Raw genomic sequence first — 18,030 nt, forward strand, 5'->3', positions numbered from 1 at the left:
AAGAAACAAAAGAAAAGAAAAACAACAACATCAACAACAAAACAAAAACAGAAGGAACAACAAATGAACAAACAAACAAAAATGAAGCTAGATCCAGTTTCCCCTATAATTGAAATTTTGCAGCAGTCTGTGATCAGTAGACTAAGCTCAGGGAAGGGATCTGTGCTGGTCTTCTGCAGGAGGGGCCTCCAGGGCACAGTGGAGGTGGGGGGGGGGGGGGTTGACGGTAGGAGGGAGGCTTGGTGTAACAGCTCCATTCTCCACTTGGTGGCATTGTGTAGCTCACTGGAGTTGATTAGTGTTTGTGGGCTAATGGTGGAAATGCCTTCACCCCACTCCCTAGTCTCCAGAGTGTGAAGTTTGTACCTTCACAGATGTGCAGTTGCCTCTTTTGTCTCCCAGGCATTGGTCAGCTCCCTGCCTTCCCCCTGTCTCCCAGGTATCAGCCTACTAGGGAGTGCCTCCCTCCAGATTTTTATCTCAGGAATGGCTGTGTTTCAAAACCCCACACTTCAGATACCTCCACAGTTCCAGAGAAAAGGGTCTTGCTGCACTGTGGCCCACTTGTCCCAGGAAATGGTTGTACCATTATGCAGCAGTAGCAGCTCAGAGTTTGTGGTAAATTGCAACACATATCTTGCTCCAGGGTTTGCTACCCTCAGGCAGTGTCTGTTTTTATATGGGTGAATGTGGCAGTTTGATGGTGCCCACTGGGTCTCTTGCCCATGGGGAGACTGTATCACTTCTACTAAATGCACTCCAAGCTGGGGAACCCATTCTCCCTGTGCAACCCAGGGAATCCTCAGACCATGCTGCCCATTCCCAGGGTTCTGGCCTGCTTTCTCACCAGAGAACCACCAGGGAGGGGCTAACCTCTGAAACTTCAGACTCTGTGCTCCACTGTTTATAAAAACCTGGTGGTAGTGAAACCTTCTCCTTTTCTTTTCCCCATGCTAAGCTTTTTTGCGCAGTCCCCTGTGCATGTTTTTACTCTTTCTCTCTGTTTTCAGAGGGAAGAGTGCTTTTTTGCACAAACCCAATGCGCTGCTCTCTCTCCCTCTCTTTCTCCTCTCTGTGAAAATGCTTTCCTCCCCCTCTGCAGCACCACGGCTTATCTCTCCCCCATTTCACCTCACTGCACCATATACCTGCCACATTCTCTCCCTCAAATTATGTAGATTGTTCTGTTAATCCTCAGCTTGATTTCCTAGCTGTTCAAAATGGTTTGATATTGATCTAGCTGTGTTCAAGGGACAAGATCAGGGTTCCCTTATTACTCTGCCATCTTAACTCCTCCTCTCCTAAGTTTCTTAAAAAACAGTAACAGAAGATTTAATTACAAGTATTACCATGTCAATTAGCTGGTGCTGTAATGGCTATGCCCTTTAGATGAGGCCTGTGCTATCCACTTTACCACCCATCATTCCCATTTAGCCTGCTTCGTTTTCTTAATTGTTTGCCTGTGGGTATTTGAGTATGTGACCTTGATTTAGAAGCTTAAGTCACGGTCTTCTATTAGCCTAAGAAAACCCGAACATATGTCTATGTATTGTTCATAATATCAATTGAAGCAAAATTTACCTATTTTGAACCTAATGACCCTTGACTCAGAAAATGAAGGACATTTGGATGTCAGACACTTTTGATTTCAAGGACTTTTGATCTTGATGTTTTAATTGCTATTTTAATCACATTATACTTTAGATAATATACCTACTACCTAATAATGGTTTCACTTCAAGAAATACATGTAATTTTAGAGTTTTTATTCCATTTACAACAAATATTAGTAGACATAGCCTATATAAAATAAAACCAACCATAACTAAAAACCTACAGACAAAGAAATGAAGATTATAGAATCACATATATTTGGTAACATTAATAACAACAACAATAAAAGACCCTGAAAAAAATATTTTTGACCAAAATTCTACAGAAAAATTATCTCTTTTTCACATAATTTGAATGTGTGAGATTTGAGTTAAAAAATAACGGCCAGTAAATAGAATTAAAAATAGCAGGCACTATTTGATATAGATTTTTCAACATTTTGATCCAACATTTTGATCAACAAAATGTTTAATGTAAGGTATACCAAGAAAATAATTAATTTTGATAAAAGTAATTTTAGTAAAATAAAAATTTTAATGGAAAATGTCCAAAACCAGTTTAATTATGCTTACATAGAAAACTGGACAAGGAAGTAAACTTTCTCAAGAACATGCTGAAAATTCATTGTGTTTGTATAATTTAGACGCCATTTTATATTTAAAATATTGGTCAGGGGGCACCTGGGTGGCTCAGTTGGTTAAGCATCTGACTTTGGCTCAGGTCATGATCTTGCTGTTCATGAGTTGGAGCCCTGTGTAGGGCTCTGTGCTGACAGATCAGAGCCTGGAGTCTATTTCAGGTTCTGTGTCTCCCTCTCTCTGCCCCTGCCCCCCACCCCTCTCAAAAATAAATAAACATTTAAAAAAAATTTTTTTAATAAAATAAAATGTTAGCCAGGATCAAAATACCTATAGTTCAAAATGATGGAAATCCAAACTACAGTATCAAAATATTCTGCCATTTTAAGGACTTTGTCAATAATGGTATCTGATTGACTGAAGCCTGGTAAGTGAGTGCAGTGTTACCAAAAAGAATTTCAAAAACTGAAATTGTATAGAATTTGTTCAGTTTCTTGAAGGATGAAAATACGAAAAGGGGATGGATATAAGATCACATAATGCTGTAGGTTAGAAATATTCACTTGTGACTGCTGATAAGCCTATTTCTTCTTTCTCTCACTAAGAACACCAATCAGGATCCTCAGGCCTGGAAGATGAAAGACACTCCAGCCAACAAACTGTCCATTGCATGGCAGCTACCACAATATGCCTTGGTTACAGCTGGGGAGGTCATGTTCTCTGTCACAGGACTTGAGTTTTCTTATTCTCAGGTAAGTTTTTCCAAGTGAAAAGTGGAGGTATATATATATTTCTCAGAGAAGGATGAGGTTTAATCCTAGCACTGCCTTAAATAGGTATGTGATCCTGGTCAAGACCTCTCTATTTTTCGGCCTTAGATTCCTTACATATGACCCTGAACAGAGAGTCATCTTGACTCCCAGGATCATGGCAGGGCAGCATAGTAGGTGATGCTGTTTGGGATCTAGGAAAGGGTACTTTAGGAATGAGGACTGTGGGAGCGCCTGGTGGCTCAGTAGGTTGAGTGTCCAACTTCTGCTCAGGTCATGATCTTGCAGTTCATGAGTTGGAGCCCTGTGTTAGGCTCTGTGCTGACAGCTCAGAGCCTGGAGCCTGTTTCAGATTCTGTGCCTCCCTCTCTCTCTCTGCACCTCCCCACTCGGGATCTGTCTCTCTCTCTTTCAAAAATAAAAATAGATCACAAAAAAATTTTTTTTAAAGAATAAGGACTGTGAAGTCAAACTGGCCATGTTCAAATTCTGACTGTACAACCTATTGCAAAAACTTGAGCAAGTTAATGATCTCTGATGCTATTTTTCTTTATGTATAAAATAAGAATACTGGTAGAATTGATCTCTTAGGGTATAATGAAGATTATATGGTATAATGAATTAAAATATTCAATTAAGAGCTCCATCTTATTTTTACTGTTAACATTATTTCCATGCCCTGAATCAAACACCACAGCTGAACTTGGGGGGGTGGGGCAGGAGTTCAAATTTGGAAACTTTTGTGGGCAAAGTTTTCTGGATGCATGGGTCATATGGATGCTGTAGGGCGTTTGTTTACTCACAAACCTGTGTCCTCTTTAGGCTCCCTCTAGCATGAAATCTGTACTCCAGGCAGCCTGGTTGTTGACAGTTGCAGTTGGGAATATCATCGTGCTTGTTGTGGCACAGTTCAGTGGCCTGGTACAGGTATGGATCTGATGGAAGTAGGAACTTGTCTACCCATGATTTCCCCTCCAAGTTCCTTTTCTCCCTGTTCCCCTATCCCTTTGCCCCTCACATTTCCTACTCAGTGCTGTGGCATGAGATGGGCTAGATATAAACAGACATGGCCAGGAAAATAGACATATAAGAGTGGCAATAATGGCCATCATAGGCCCATGTGAGGAGACGCCAGTGAACCCATTCTTCTTTTAGCAAACCTCTGCCTACACTGGTGATCCTGAATCAATCTGCTCATCCTACAAAGATCCATTTAATTTCAAGTTTCTCCACATTCGTCTCTATATTTATTTCTTCCTGCAGTGGGCAGAATTCATTTTGTTTTCTTGTCTCCTGCTGGTGGTCTGCCTGATCTTCTCCATCATGGGCTACTACTATGTTCCTATAAAGCCAGAGGATTTACAGAAGCCAGCAGATAAGCAGATTCTCCATACCCAAGGAAACGTGATCAACCTGGAGACCAAGAAGACAAAGCTTTAATGGCTCCTTGGCCTCTGCCCAGACCCCAATCTCTGGCTTTGGTCTTGGCCATCATCCATCTTAAAGCATTTTTTTCTCCTACTTGGTCAGGGAATAGAAGTAGCATCATATCTGAGATGATCTCCTTCATTTTTGATAGAAGCAGTTCTAGGACTGGATTTTCCAGTACATTAAAGTACAAGTCCCCTGAGACTCTATGTCTCCCCATCAATTACTAAACTCTGTAAACATTGTGTAGTATTGCTGAAGCAGGCTAGGTGTTTCTAAATGTCCATTAAAAACACAAATGTATATTGAAATTAATTTCTGGGGTTATGCAAAATTATGTAGGAATCCCTTTACTTGCCATTTAGAACTAATGACTCCATTCTTTGAGGTGCTGATTCTGGGGAAAAATTGCAGAATAACAGAAATGGTATTTCAAGTTTCTTCGTAAGCAACATACTTATACTATTACTAGGACCTCATGAATTAGTGTGTCTGGTGCAATCTGGTTCAGGGACTGGCCCGTCAGCTACCCAGGTTTGATAAGACCTTTTTAGTAAATTTTTCAGTACAGGTGGTAGGAGACAAATGACATTTTATTAATACACAGAAGAAATATATCTTTCTGATAATTATAGTATTTTATCTACTAACCAAAATACCTTTTCTTCATACTGGTAGATCTTTGGAGACCAAATTAAATATGCTAAGCATGGTTCTGGAAATCAAGAACAAGTATAACTTGTAAAAATCTTGGGGTGCCTGGGTGTCTCAGTTGGTTGAGTCTGACTCTTGATTAGGGTTCAGGTCAGGATCTCATGATTCATGAGATGGAGTCCTGCATCAGGCTCTGCACTGAAGGCATGGAGCCTGTTTGGGATTCTGTCTCTCCCTCTCTCTCTCAAACATAAATGAATAAACTTCTTAGAAAAATAAATCCTGTTGAGCCATTCTTCTACAATGCACATTCTTCTTGGGACTACAATATTTCAGCTGGATTATGCCTTCCTGTGGACAGTTGTATAGACACTTATTATAATTTTCCAACCATACCTTTTCAATGTCATTGGGCCAGCTTTTTATTATAATTACATCATTTCTAGTTTATTGCAACAGATATTTAATAACAATAATATTTTTATGAATTCAACTTCCTTTTTTATTATCACCCTCTTCAGCTTCAAAGTAGTGGTCTGTTTTGATAATTTTTCCTATTTGTCTTTTCCTATAATTTTAATTTCTTTTTCCAATTTTTTATTTAAATTCTAGTTATTTAACATACAGTGTAATATTAGTTTCAGATGTAGAATTTAGTGATTCATCACTACATACACCACCGGGTGCTCATCACAAGTGCACTCCTTAATACCCATTGTCTATTTAATCCATTCTCCCACTCACCTCCCCTCTGGTAACCATCAGTTTGTTCTCTATAGTTAAGAATCTGGATTGCCTCTCTTTCCCCACCCCCATGTTCATTTGTTTTGTTTCTTAAATTCCATATATAAGTGAAATCATATGGTATTTGTCTTTCTCTGACTTATTTCGCTTAGCATAATAATCTCGAGCTCCATCCAAATCATTGCAAATGGCAAGATTTCATTCTTTTTTAAGACTGAGTAATATTCCATTGTATATATGTACCACATCTTCTTGATCCATTCATTAGTTACATAATTTTTAAATGCTGTCTCTCCATTTAGGCCTTGGAATTTCTTGTTTATTAAAAAAGTTACAATAACACTCTTGGTTTAAGCTTATAAAATGGTGATGCTCAGTGGAGGGGGCTTGGTCCCATATAAAGATCCCATCAAAATCTGTAAGGGGATGACAAAAGTGGTAGAACACAAGGGTGTTTTTTTCTGTGTTAAAATGTCAAAAACATTACCTTGTACACAATGAATGAACCAGTGGACAGGCATGGGGATGTCATTATACTACTGTGCATTTCTAGGGAAAAAAGTTCAGAACCACAGTACTACAGAGCCTCACTTCTGCTGGTTTTGCTCCATTATTCTCATCTAGAACTGTGTTGAGTCTCACACAGTAAATGTAACAAATAAGAAAAGTTACTCCAGTTTCCCAAGTGTTACATACTTTAGTTTTACTGGCCATGATTTCAAAGATACTGAAGTGATAGTAACACCATTCAGTTTCCCCAGATATCTTGCTGTGAACCTGACCCTACTTCTTCAGAAGATATTGTTTGTTTTTGAGTAGCCTTAACTCAATCTCCTCTATGAAATATTGTTTAAGGAGAAGTTAACAGTGCTCTGTGAATAAAAGTTTCTGTGGACAAATACATTTTGGGAATGAGGCATATTATATCCTCTTCCATAGTAAAGATTCTGAGAAATCCTGCAGTAAAGACAAAGTAAAAACATTTTGTTTAGCCAAAATGGTATAGTAATCTGCAAAACAATGGTTTGGGGGAAAACTGTGGTAGGCAGTTCTTCCTTATGCTGAACTAAAACCTTCCTCTCTCAAACCTCCTACCATTGCCTCTTTCATATGGCAGAACTTTTGCCAATTGGGGAGAACTTTTATGTCTCCTCTTCGATCATCAAGTGAGTGTACATCAAGTTAAAGATTCTCAGCTCCTTTAATTCCTTTAATGGGTTTTCACAGGGCACAGTCCAGCCCTTTCAACATTCTTTTTTACCTCTTCTGAGAAATGTATTTTGCCTGAAATGTAGCAGTGGCTCAGAAGCCTTCTTAACATGATACCTGGAGCCAAATACACTACCAGAAGTGGTCTGACTAGAGGAAATAAGACCTGCCTTTCTGTAAACAATATACTTCAGTTAATACAACCTTTGGTAATATTAGATGTTTTTGGCAACTCTACCATGATATATGCTTATATTCCAACCAGATGGTTGGCTAAAATATCCAATTTTTTAAAAGAGCTATTATTTATCCAAAAACATCTTTGAGTTTCTCCATGTGCCATTCACCAAGTTAGGTATTGGAAAAACAAAAGTGAATAATCTACTATACCTATATGAAAGGTTACCTCACTCATCTTGACTGACTGTCAAGAGCCTAGAAAGAACAGAGGCCTTGAGGAAGTTATGGTATATTGAGGAAGAACAAGAAGGGCAATATTACAGGGCTCCAGTAAGGTAGAAAGTGGATGCAGTCAGAAGAAGCTAATGACCAGATGATGTGGGGCCTTGTGACTACAATAAGACCTTTTGATGTTACTGTTTTTTTTTAATTTATCTATTTAAATTCAAGTTAGTTAACATACAGTATAGTATTGGTTTCAGGAGCAGAACCCAGTGATTCATCACTCACATATAATGCCCAGTGCTCATCCAGCAAGTGTCCTCCTTAATGCCCATCACCCATTTAGCCCATCCCCCCGCCCACCTCCCCTCCAGCAACCCTCAGTTTGTTCTCTGTATTTAAGAGTCTTTTAGGGTTTGCCTCCATCTAAGTTTATATCTTATTTTTCCTTCCCTTTCCCTATGTTCATCTGTTTTGTTTCTTAAATTCCACATATGAAATCATATGATATTTGTGTTTTTCTGACTGAATGATTTCACTTAGTATAATACACTCTAGTTCCATCCTCATCAACATAAAAAGCTTCTACACAGCAAAGGAAACAATCAACAATGGAATGGGAGAAAAAATTTGCAAATGACACATCTGATAAAGGATTAGTGTCCAAAATCTACAAAGAACTTACCAAACTCAACACCCAAAAAAACAAATAAACCAATGAAGAAATGGGCAGAAAACATGAATAGGCATTTTGATGTTATTCTAAGTGAGATGTGAAACTGTTGGAGGTTTAGAACATGGGAATGACATAATCTGACTTTATATTTAGGATAACGCTGGCTGCTAAGAGGAGAATTGTCCATAGGCAGGAAGGAATAGAAGCAGGGATTCCAATGAGAAGACTTTCATAATAGTCCAGGCAAAAAAAAAAAAAAAAAAAAAAAAAAAAAAAAGTTACTTGGACAGGGTGGTAGCAGTGAAGGTGGGAAGAAATGGTTTGACTTGGGATTTAACTTTAGGTAGGACTGAAATGATTTGAGTATGGCTTGCATATATGGTTTGAAAGAAATAAATCAATGCTGACTTTTAGATTTGGAGTCTTGAGTAATGAAGATGAATGATGGTGCAATTTGGGGGGAGTAGGAAGACTAGGGTTAAGAACAGGTGTGAGGTATAAGGTAACTAAGACTTTTTGTTTTGTCAATGTTGAACTTCAGCACCAATTTGGTGTCCAGTTGGAGATGTTGAGCTGGCAGTTTCATGAATCTGAAGTTTAGTTAAGAGGCTGGAGCTGGAGATATAAACTTCAGAGTCTTTAGCATATAAATGGTATTTAAAGCCATGATACTGGATGAGATAACATATGAAGTGAATGTATGTAGGGGAGAGGTTCAAGGGCTAGCCCTGGGATTTTCAACATTAGAGGTCAAGAAGAGTAGGAGTCTGGACTTTATATTAAAAGCTGTAGTTATCAGGGGTGCCTGGGTCGCTCAGTCGGTTAAGTGTCTGACTTCAGTTCAGGTCATGATCTCGTGGTTCGTGGGTTCAAGCCCCACGTTGGGCTCATGTGCTGACATCTCAGAGCCTGGTACCTGCTTCAGATTCTGTCTTCCTCTCTGCTCTCCACCCTTCCCCACCCCCACTCACACTCTGTCTCTCAAAAATAAATAAACATCAAAAAAAGCTGTAGTAATCAAAACAGTATAGTACTGGCACAAAAATGGATACATATATCAGCAGAACAGAATAGAAAATCCAGAAATAATAATTATATGGTCAAGTAACCTTCGACAAAGCAGGAAACAAAATCCAATGGGAAAAGACAGTCTCTTCAACAAATAGTGCTGGGAAAACTGGACAGCAACATGCAAAAGAATGAAACTTGACCACTTTCTTACACCATACACAAAAATAAACTCAAAATGGATTAAAGACCTAAATGTGACACCTAAAACTATAAAGATCCTAGAAAAGAGCACAGGCCAGTAATTTCTCTGACATTAGCCATAGCAACTTTTTCCTAGATAGGTCCCCTGAGGCAAGGGGAAAAAAAGCAAAAATAATCAGTTGGGACTATATCAAAATAAAAAACCTTCTGCACAGTAAAGGAAGCCATCAACAAAACTAAAAAACGACCCATGGAATAGGGAGAAGATATTTGCAAATGACATATCTGGTAAAGTGTTAGTTTCCAAAATCTATAAGGAACTTGTAAAACTCAACACCAAAAGCCCACAAATAATCCAATTAAAAAATGGGCAGAATACATGAAGACATTTCTCCAAAGAAGACATACAGATGGCCAACAGACAAATGAAAAGATGCTCATCATTAGAGGAAAAACTACAATGAGATATCATTTCATACCAGTCAGAATGGCTAAAATCAAGAAACACAAGAAACAACAGGTGTTGGCGAGGTTGTGGAGAAAAAGGAACCCTTGTGGGGTTTTGGTGGGAATGCAAACTGGTGCAACCACTGTGCAAAACAGTATGAAGTTTCCTCAAAAAGTTAAATATAGAACTACCCTACAATCCAGCAATTGTGCTACTATGTACTTACCCAAAGGATACAAAAACGCTAATTCAAAGGGATGTATGCACCCTGATGTTTATAGCAGCATTATTAACAATAGCCAGGATATGGAAGCAGCCCAACCAAAGTGTTCATTGATTGCTGAATGGATAAAGAATAAGTGGTATATAGATACAATGGAATATTATTCAGCCATAAAAAAGAATGAAATTTTGCCACTTGCAAGGACATGTATGGGGCTAGAGAGTAAAATGCTAAGTGAAATAAGTCAGTCAGAAAAAGACAAATACCATATGACTTCATTCATATGTAGAATTTAAGAAAAAACAAACGTGGAGAGAGGGGAGAGAAAAACCAAGAAACAGACTCTTAACTTTAGAGAACAAATTGACAGTTACCAGAAGGGAGGTAGGTGGGGGGATGTGTTAAATAGGTGATGGGGATTAAGGAAGGCACTTGTGATGAGTACCAGGTGTCGTATGCAAGTATTGAATCACTAAATTCTACACCTGAAAATAAATTTATACTGTATGTTAATTGGAAATTAAATTAAAACTTGAAAAGAAAAAAACATACATTTAGAGACACATAAAAGAATAAAATAAAAAACACTTCATTGCTCTCTGTTTACTCTAAAGATAAACTTCTAATTCCTCAACAAGGCCATCTGACTTGGCCCTTATTATAGAGTTTATTATAGTAGCAAGTGCCTCCTGCTATGACTGTTGATTTGTCTACTTCTATTATACCTATCTGGGCTCATCCCTGCCATCAGCCCTTGTCAAGTTGCACACCCTGCCCCTTCCAATTTTACTACATTTTACTACAATGTAAAATTTTACTTCATTTCCAATTTTACTTCCAATTTTACTACATTTATAGATCAGTTTGTAGACAGCTGGCATATTTACCATAGTGAGTCTTCCAAACATTGAATCTCTCTCTCTCTCCTTTAATGTCCTTCCTTCTACTTACTTTGGGTTTAATTTGCTTTTCCATTTCTAATTTCTTTTTTTTTTAATTATTTAAAGTCAAGTTAGTTAACATACAGTAAAGTCTTGGCTTCAGGAGTAGAACCCAGTGCTCCTCCTAAAAAGTGCCGTCCTTAATGCCCATCACCCATTTAACCCATCCCCCTTTCCAGCAACCCTTAGTTAGTTCTCTGTATTTGAGAGTCTCCTATGGTTTGCCTCCCTCTCTTTTTATCTTCCCCTTTTTTTCTTCCCCTTCCCCTATGTTCATCTGTTGAGTCTCTCAAATTCCACATATGAGTGAAATCTTATGATATCTTTCTCTGACTTATTTCACTTAGCATAATGCACTCTAGTTCCATCCACATTGTTGCAAATGGCAAGATTTCATTCTTTTTCATCACTGAGTAGTATTCCATTGTATATACGTACCACATCTTCTATATCCATTGATCAGTTGATGGATGTTTGGGCTGTTTCCATAGTTTGGCTATTGTCGATAGTGCTGCTATATACATGTGCTCCTTCAAATCAGCATTTTTGTATCCTTTGGATAAATACCTAGTAGTGCAATTGCTGGGTCATAGGGTAGTTCTATTTTTAATTTTTTGAGGAATCCCCATACTGTTTTCCAGAGTGGCTGCACCAGTTTGCATTCCCATGAACAGTGCAAAAGAGTTCCCCTTTCTCTGCATCCTCGCCAACATCTGTTTTTTCCTGAGTTGTTAATGTTAGCCATTCTGACAGGTGTGAGGTGGTATCTCATGGTGGTTTTGATTTGTATTTCTCTAATGATGAGACAATTTATTCTCATTCTCTCTTCTTTTTATAATTTGTGTATTTAGGATAGTAACGTTTTTAACATCATTAACTTCCTTTAATTATAACTTGAGGTGCAACCTGTTAGTTTTGCTTTTTATTTTGTCTCTATCCTATAACTCTCCATATTCATCACATTTGTCCTGTGAAATCCCATTCAAATGTTACTACTTTTATGAGACCTTCTCTGATACATCACTGAGATACACATGATTGTTGCAACCTCTCAGGTTCAGTAGTGATCTATTTGTTAATTGATGGAAGACATTCTCATCATTTTCTGCCTTGTAGTATAAGTGTATGGTATTGTTTTATTTCCTCTGCTCAACTGTAGGATCCTATCAGTTTTTATATGTTGTATTTTCATTACAGTCAAGTTTAATATACTTTCTCATTTCCTTTGTGATTTATTCATTGACCTACAGGTTGTTTATGAGTGTACTGCTTGATTTTAAAACATCTGAAGATAGCCTATATTATGCTTTTGTTATTAATGTCTACTTTAATTTCATTGTCATAAGAGAATATATTTGTAAATGAAATGAAATCCTGTGAAATTTGTTGAGGCTTGTTTTACAAACCAGCATTCAGTCCAGGTCAATTTTAGTAAACAATGCATGCACACTATTAAAAAAATACATTCTGTCAATATCAGAAGCAATGTTCCTTATTTGTCACAGCAAATGGCTCCTGCTATGATTGTAGATTGTCTATTTCTGTCTAATTTTGCTTTATATATTTTGAAACTATGTTGTGGATGCATATAGAATTATGGTGAATTGATTTTTTTTATTATTATGCCATGTCCCTCTTTATCTCTACTAAAGCTTATTGCCTTAAAATCTACTGTATCTAATATTAATATAGCTAAAGCTATTTTCTTTTAGTTAATATTTACATGGGATAATTTTTTCCATGCTTTTACTTTCCATCTTTCTTTGGCTTTACCCATAAGGTGTGTCCCTTGTAGGCACCATATGTTAAAAAAAAAAAAAGTCTGGTGTAAGTCTTCCAATTGGAATTTTTAGTCTATTTATATTTAATACAACTATTGGTATATTTAAGTTTTATCTACGATCTTTTTAAATTTTTTTATTTTCTATTCAACTAGTCTGTACTATATCTTTTTTGTTTTCCTTTTCTGCTTTCTTTTTCATCAAATATTTTTTGTTCCATTTTCCCCACTATTAGCTTTTACTGGCTGTACATTCTTTTCTTTTTTTATTTAGTGATTATCTTTGGGATCATTACATACACCCTGGGCTTTTTACAGTAAATATACATGATTAGTGTAACCACTACCATGGCAATGGTTAGAATTTAGAGCACTGTAATTCCATTTACTCTCTTCTACATTTTGTGTTATTGTTTTTATGCATTTTAATTCTGTATATATGTTGGATCTCACAAGACAATATTATTATTGTTTCATACACTCAATAATCATTTAGATTTATTCACATATTTACTCTTTCTGTTTTCATTCCTTCCTGCATTTCCTGCTTTAATCTGTGATCATTTTCCTTCTTCCTGAAGAAATTTTTAGTGCAACTCTTCTGTGGATGTATTCTTAGTTTCTGTTTGTCTGAAAAAAATACTTCTCTACTTTTGAAGGATATTTTTGTTGTGTGTTTTGGGGGTTCACATTTCTAGATTAGTGGTTATTTTCTTTCATATTTTATATTCTGGCTTCCATCATTCTGTTTAAAAAGTCAGCACCAAATCAAATAAGAATTGCAGGAAATAGGGGTGCCTGGGTGGCTTAGTTGGTTAAGCATCTGACTTCGGCTCAGGTCCTGGTCTCACGGTTCATGTGTTCTAGCCTCACACTGGGCTCTGTGCTGACAGCTTGGAGATTGGACCCTGCTTTGGATTCTGTGTCTTCCTCTCTCTCTGCCCTTCCCCCACTCACTTTCTGTCTCTCAAAAATAAATAAATGTTAAAAAAAAAGAATTGAAGGAAATATTCCCTCCCCAGCTATAAATTTTTTTTTAAATATTGGTTTTTATTAGTGTTAATGTGCCAAGATGTGATTTTTTAATGTTCATCCTGCTTGGGGTTTGCACGACTTCATGAATCAGTGACTTGATGTCTCACATCAATTTTTTAAAAATTTTAGCCATTATCTCTTCAAATATTGCCTCTGTCCTATTGTCTATTTCTCTCTGTATCTGTTTCTGTGTTTACTTCTGTCTCTCCCTCTCTCTCCTTCTCCCACTCCCTCTTCTTCTCTTTCCTTTTTTTTTTCTTCTTCCTGTCTCTTTATCTCTCCTTCTGGGACTCAAATTTATTGAAACTAGAATATCTCATGCTATTCTTTATGTTTCTTCTGTTATTTTCTATATTTTAAAATTATTTTTCCTCTCTGTGATAAAAGCTGCTGCTGAAGAAAACTGACCTGACTTGGAACATCTCAGAAAAGCTCTATGCCTTGGTATTGTTGAAAAGAATATCTAACCAGAAGCAATATGGTCAAAGTCAGCATCACAGTTGCCTAGGGGTACACTACAGGTTGAAGCAGCAAGAGACCAGCCAAATATTTTAAAAGAAAACCTGGGGAACAAGAGAGCCATAAGGAACTTTGGAAAGCCCATTCCATTTTTCTTTCTTCTTTCCTGAATTCCCAAACCTCCTTCTGTTATCACTTCCTTTCTGTTTAGAGAACTTCCTTTAGCCATTCTTACTGGTAGGTTTGCTGGTGACAAATATTCTTAGTTTTTGTTTTTCTTTTTCTTTTTCATTTGAGATTACCTTTATTTTCCCTTCATTCCTGAAGTATATTTTTCCTGGATATAGAAATAGGGTTAACAGTTCTTCTCTTTCAGCAAGCACATGGAAAATGTTGCATTAGTTCCTTCTGGCCTCCATAGTTTCAGATAAAAATTTGCTGTCCAGGACATGGGGGTTGTCATTGCCATGGGATCTAAACCATACATCCTGGGCATAATCACTCTGTATAATCAATAAATTGTTTAATACATCAAAAAAACTGCTGCCACTTGAACCATTCTTCTATTATAGACAATGCATAATTTCTTTGTAACTGCTTTCGTTATTTTTTTCTTTGTTTCTGGTTTGTTTGTTTGATGTTTGATTATGATGTGTTGTGGCCTGGATTCCTTCCTTTTGGTTTCTGCTTTTTGTGGTTCACTAACCTTCTTAAATCTGTAAGTTTATCCCTTTTATCAAATGTGGAAATTTTACAGCCTTTGAATAGTTCTTTGAATATTTTGTCAGTCTCATTCTCTTTCTCTTGTATTTCTGGGATTCTGATGACATGAATGTTAGATAGTTTGGTATTGTGCCACAGACCCCTGATGCTCTGGCTCATTTGTTGTTGTTCAGATTGGATAATTTTTATAATCTATTCTTTTATTAATCTTCTTTCCTCTGTCATCTCTAATCTACTATTGAGCACATCTAGTGAGTTTTATTTCATTTATTGTAATTTTCAGTTTTAAAATTTCTCTTTGGTTCTTTTTTCATAGCTTTATTTCTTTGCTGAAACTTTCTATTTTTTTATTTGTTTCATGAGTGTAATTGTTAGCTGAAACATTTTTATAATTGCTGCTTTACAATCCTTGTCAGATAATTCCAACATCTGAGTCATCCCATTGGCATCTGCTGTCTTTTCTCAATCGAATTTTAATTGTCCTGTTCTTAGGATGATGAGTGAATTTCAACCATATCTTGTACATGTGTGTATTATGCTAGATTATGGTTATCATTTAATCTTTTTCTTCTTTGGTAAGAAGTCACACTTTTTAGATGACTCAGGAAAGTGGAGGTGGATGTTCAGCTCCCCACTAGGTCCTCTGACACCTTGCTGGCAAAAGTGGAGTACCAACTGGCACCAACTCATTGCTTCTGGGTTTCAGTGGAAGTCTACTCCCTGCTGGGTCCCACTGATGTCAGAAGGGAGATCAGTGTGTCAACTAGCACCACTTCACACTTCCCTCTTCCACCTCATTGCTACTGGATGAAGGTGGGTGTGGAAGTTCAACTCTCTGCTGAATGCCAATTAAACTGAGGATAGGGAGGTCGGGAGGACAGAGAAGGTGGAGGGTCAGTGTGCATCACTTCATTCCACCTCATTACTGCCTAGTAGAAATAGAAGTTCAGCTCCTCCCACTAGGCCCTGTTGACAGGGGGCAGGAAGAAAGAAGGGTGCTGACTAGCACCCTTCTTTGAATCATCTCTTTTTGCCTCTTAGTTGTGGGTGAGAGTTGGAAGCTCAGCTCTTTGCTTGGTCATGCTGATGCTACCCAATGGTGGAACTGGAGTACTGCTTGCTATCACTGTTTGATCCCATGGACACCAGCATGGTGAGGGATTCAGAATGCTATCATTGGTTGAGGAATGAAAGTTCAGCTTCCTGCTCAGTCCCACAGACAACTGTAGTAGACTTTTGCCATTGGTATTTGGCCGGAATAAGGTGGATATTGTCAAAATGTTTCATGTTCTGCTACACTGCTCTTTTTCCAGTTCTTTGGCTAGGGGGAATAGCCACTATGTAGTACATCTTTGGCTGTACCTGTTGGCAGTTTCAGCTGTAGGCTTCTCCAGCCTCCTGTACCAGAAATACAGGAAACAAGAAAGAAACCCAGGGAATTCACCACCATTCCCAAGATCCCTAGGCACTTCACCTTTCTCTTTCTACCTTTCAGAGTCTCCCTATGTTTGCAATGTTATGTCCAAAATTTTTTAGTTGTAAGAGGGAGGACTAGAAAGGGATGTGGCTACTCCTTCTTGTCCAGAACCACAAATCCTAAATTGTTCTTAAAGGTGCATTATAAATAAATAAATAAATAAATAAATAAGAACCAAGGGTTTTTTGGTTATTCTCCTACTGCAGTATATTTTCCCTCCAGTTTTATTGAGAAATAATTGACATACAGCACTATATAAGACATACAGCATGATGGTTTGATTTACATATATTATTAAATGATTACCACAATATGTTCAGCTAACATCCATCTCCTCATATAGATACAATAAAAAGAAAATAAACAAAAGAAAGGAAAAGAAAAGAAAAATTGTCTTGGGATGAGACCACATAGGATTTGCCCTCTTAACTACTTTTTATGTATCATACAGCAGTGTTAGCTACAGTCATCATGTTGCACGTGACACCCCTAGTACTTATTTCATATAACTGGAAGTTTATACCTTTTGATCAGCTTCTTCCACCTTCATTCCTTTTTTTAAAATAAAGTGATTCCTGTGAACTTACTTTCTAAAAACATAAATACAATGATTTCGGTTTTGTTTTATTGACCTTTTTTTTCTATGTGTAGCTTGAGTAGTGGCATGTTGTCTACTTCCATGGCTGGGCCATGACAAAGCCAACCCAATCTACTTATAAGACGCCGGATTTCTGCTTTGCTCTGGAGTCTTCTGAAACACGAGGACCTCTAGAAGAGGCAGATTTAGTAGTTGCTAATGATGAGTTCCTTATTGCTCTAGTTAGGGAGGCAGCTTTGTATCATTATTAGAAGGAACATGGACTCTGGAGTAGCAAACTCTAGTTTGAATCTCTATTCTATTTACTACTATAGGACCTTTGGCAAGATTTCTGAAGAGTCATAATACCTTAATAGAGTTTCTGAGAGAATAAAATAACATGTGCAAAGCATTGAGAAGGACATAGTAGGCACTCCATAAATACTACCATCTACTCTGTTAAGTTTAATGAGTAGGGAAGAAAGTTCAGATCTTCAGTAATTTAGAATTTGTTGTTGTAGACTTACCTTGGGCTAAGTCCATCTATGACCTCTTCAATATTCAATTATAGAAACTCAAAAGGAGCCAGAATTCTAATAATGAAGCAGAGAAGGCTCTGAGCCCATGGTATTAAATTCCCTGAAGACAAGGACCATATCAATATTTCTTTTACATTCTCCACAGAATCCTCCCTACCTAAACCTCTCAGAGAAATTTTCTAGCCACAACCCAGATGAGGGCAAGCCCTAGGTACTAATTGACTCTGCCATCTTTAGAGATTGGACCAAGAATGGACATTAGCCCAAGTAGGATTCATGAGTTGAGAATTTAGAATTGAGACAAAGGTATAGAGAATCAGTCACATGCTATAGGACACTCAAACTGAAGGGTCTATAGGTTGTTGGGGGATTGGGTGGACACCATGGAACCTTTTGTGTAAGCCAAAGTTAGGGTGAAATTAGAATCCTGTAAAAAAAGGTGGTCAGCAAAGCAGACAGATAAGCAAGTATCAAAAGAAATGCTGAAGTGGGAGGACACACAGCTTGAAACAGAGACAAAAACAAACAAGGAGACAGATAT

At 37.5% G+C, this 18,030-nt stretch overlaps 1 protein-coding gene across 4 annotated transcripts in view; it reads left to right on the top strand.

Annotated features, from left to right (window-relative positions):
* Positions 1–18,030, top strand: part of SLC15A2 (solute carrier family 15 member 2) — a 67,183-nt gene that overhangs the window by 30,099 nt on the left and 19,054 nt on the right. For 2 of the 4 annotated variants that reach the window (XM_015078221.3, XM_027060971.2), the window contains exons 20-22: positions 2,798–2,944; positions 3,785–3,889; positions 4,226–5,324. In XM_015078221.3, the coding sequence (XP_014933707.1) occupies positions 2,798–2,944; positions 3,785–3,889; positions 4,226–4,402 (429 nt within the window). In that variant the 3' untranslated portion in view covers positions 4,403–5,324. Of the gene's footprint in view, positions 1–2,797; positions 2,945–3,784; positions 3,890–4,225; positions 5,325–18,030 lie in introns of those variants that run through there. The other 2 variants (XM_027060972.2, XM_027060973.2) reach the window with 2 other exon arrangements.

The sequence above is a fragment of the Acinonyx jubatus genome, chromosome C2 (assembly GCF_027475565.1).
Source record: "Acinonyx jubatus isolate Ajub_Pintada_27869175 chromosome C2, VMU_Ajub_asm_v1.0, whole genome shotgun sequence".
In the NCBI taxonomy this organism is placed as follows: domain Eukaryota; kingdom Metazoa; phylum Chordata; class Mammalia; order Carnivora; family Felidae; genus Acinonyx; species Acinonyx jubatus.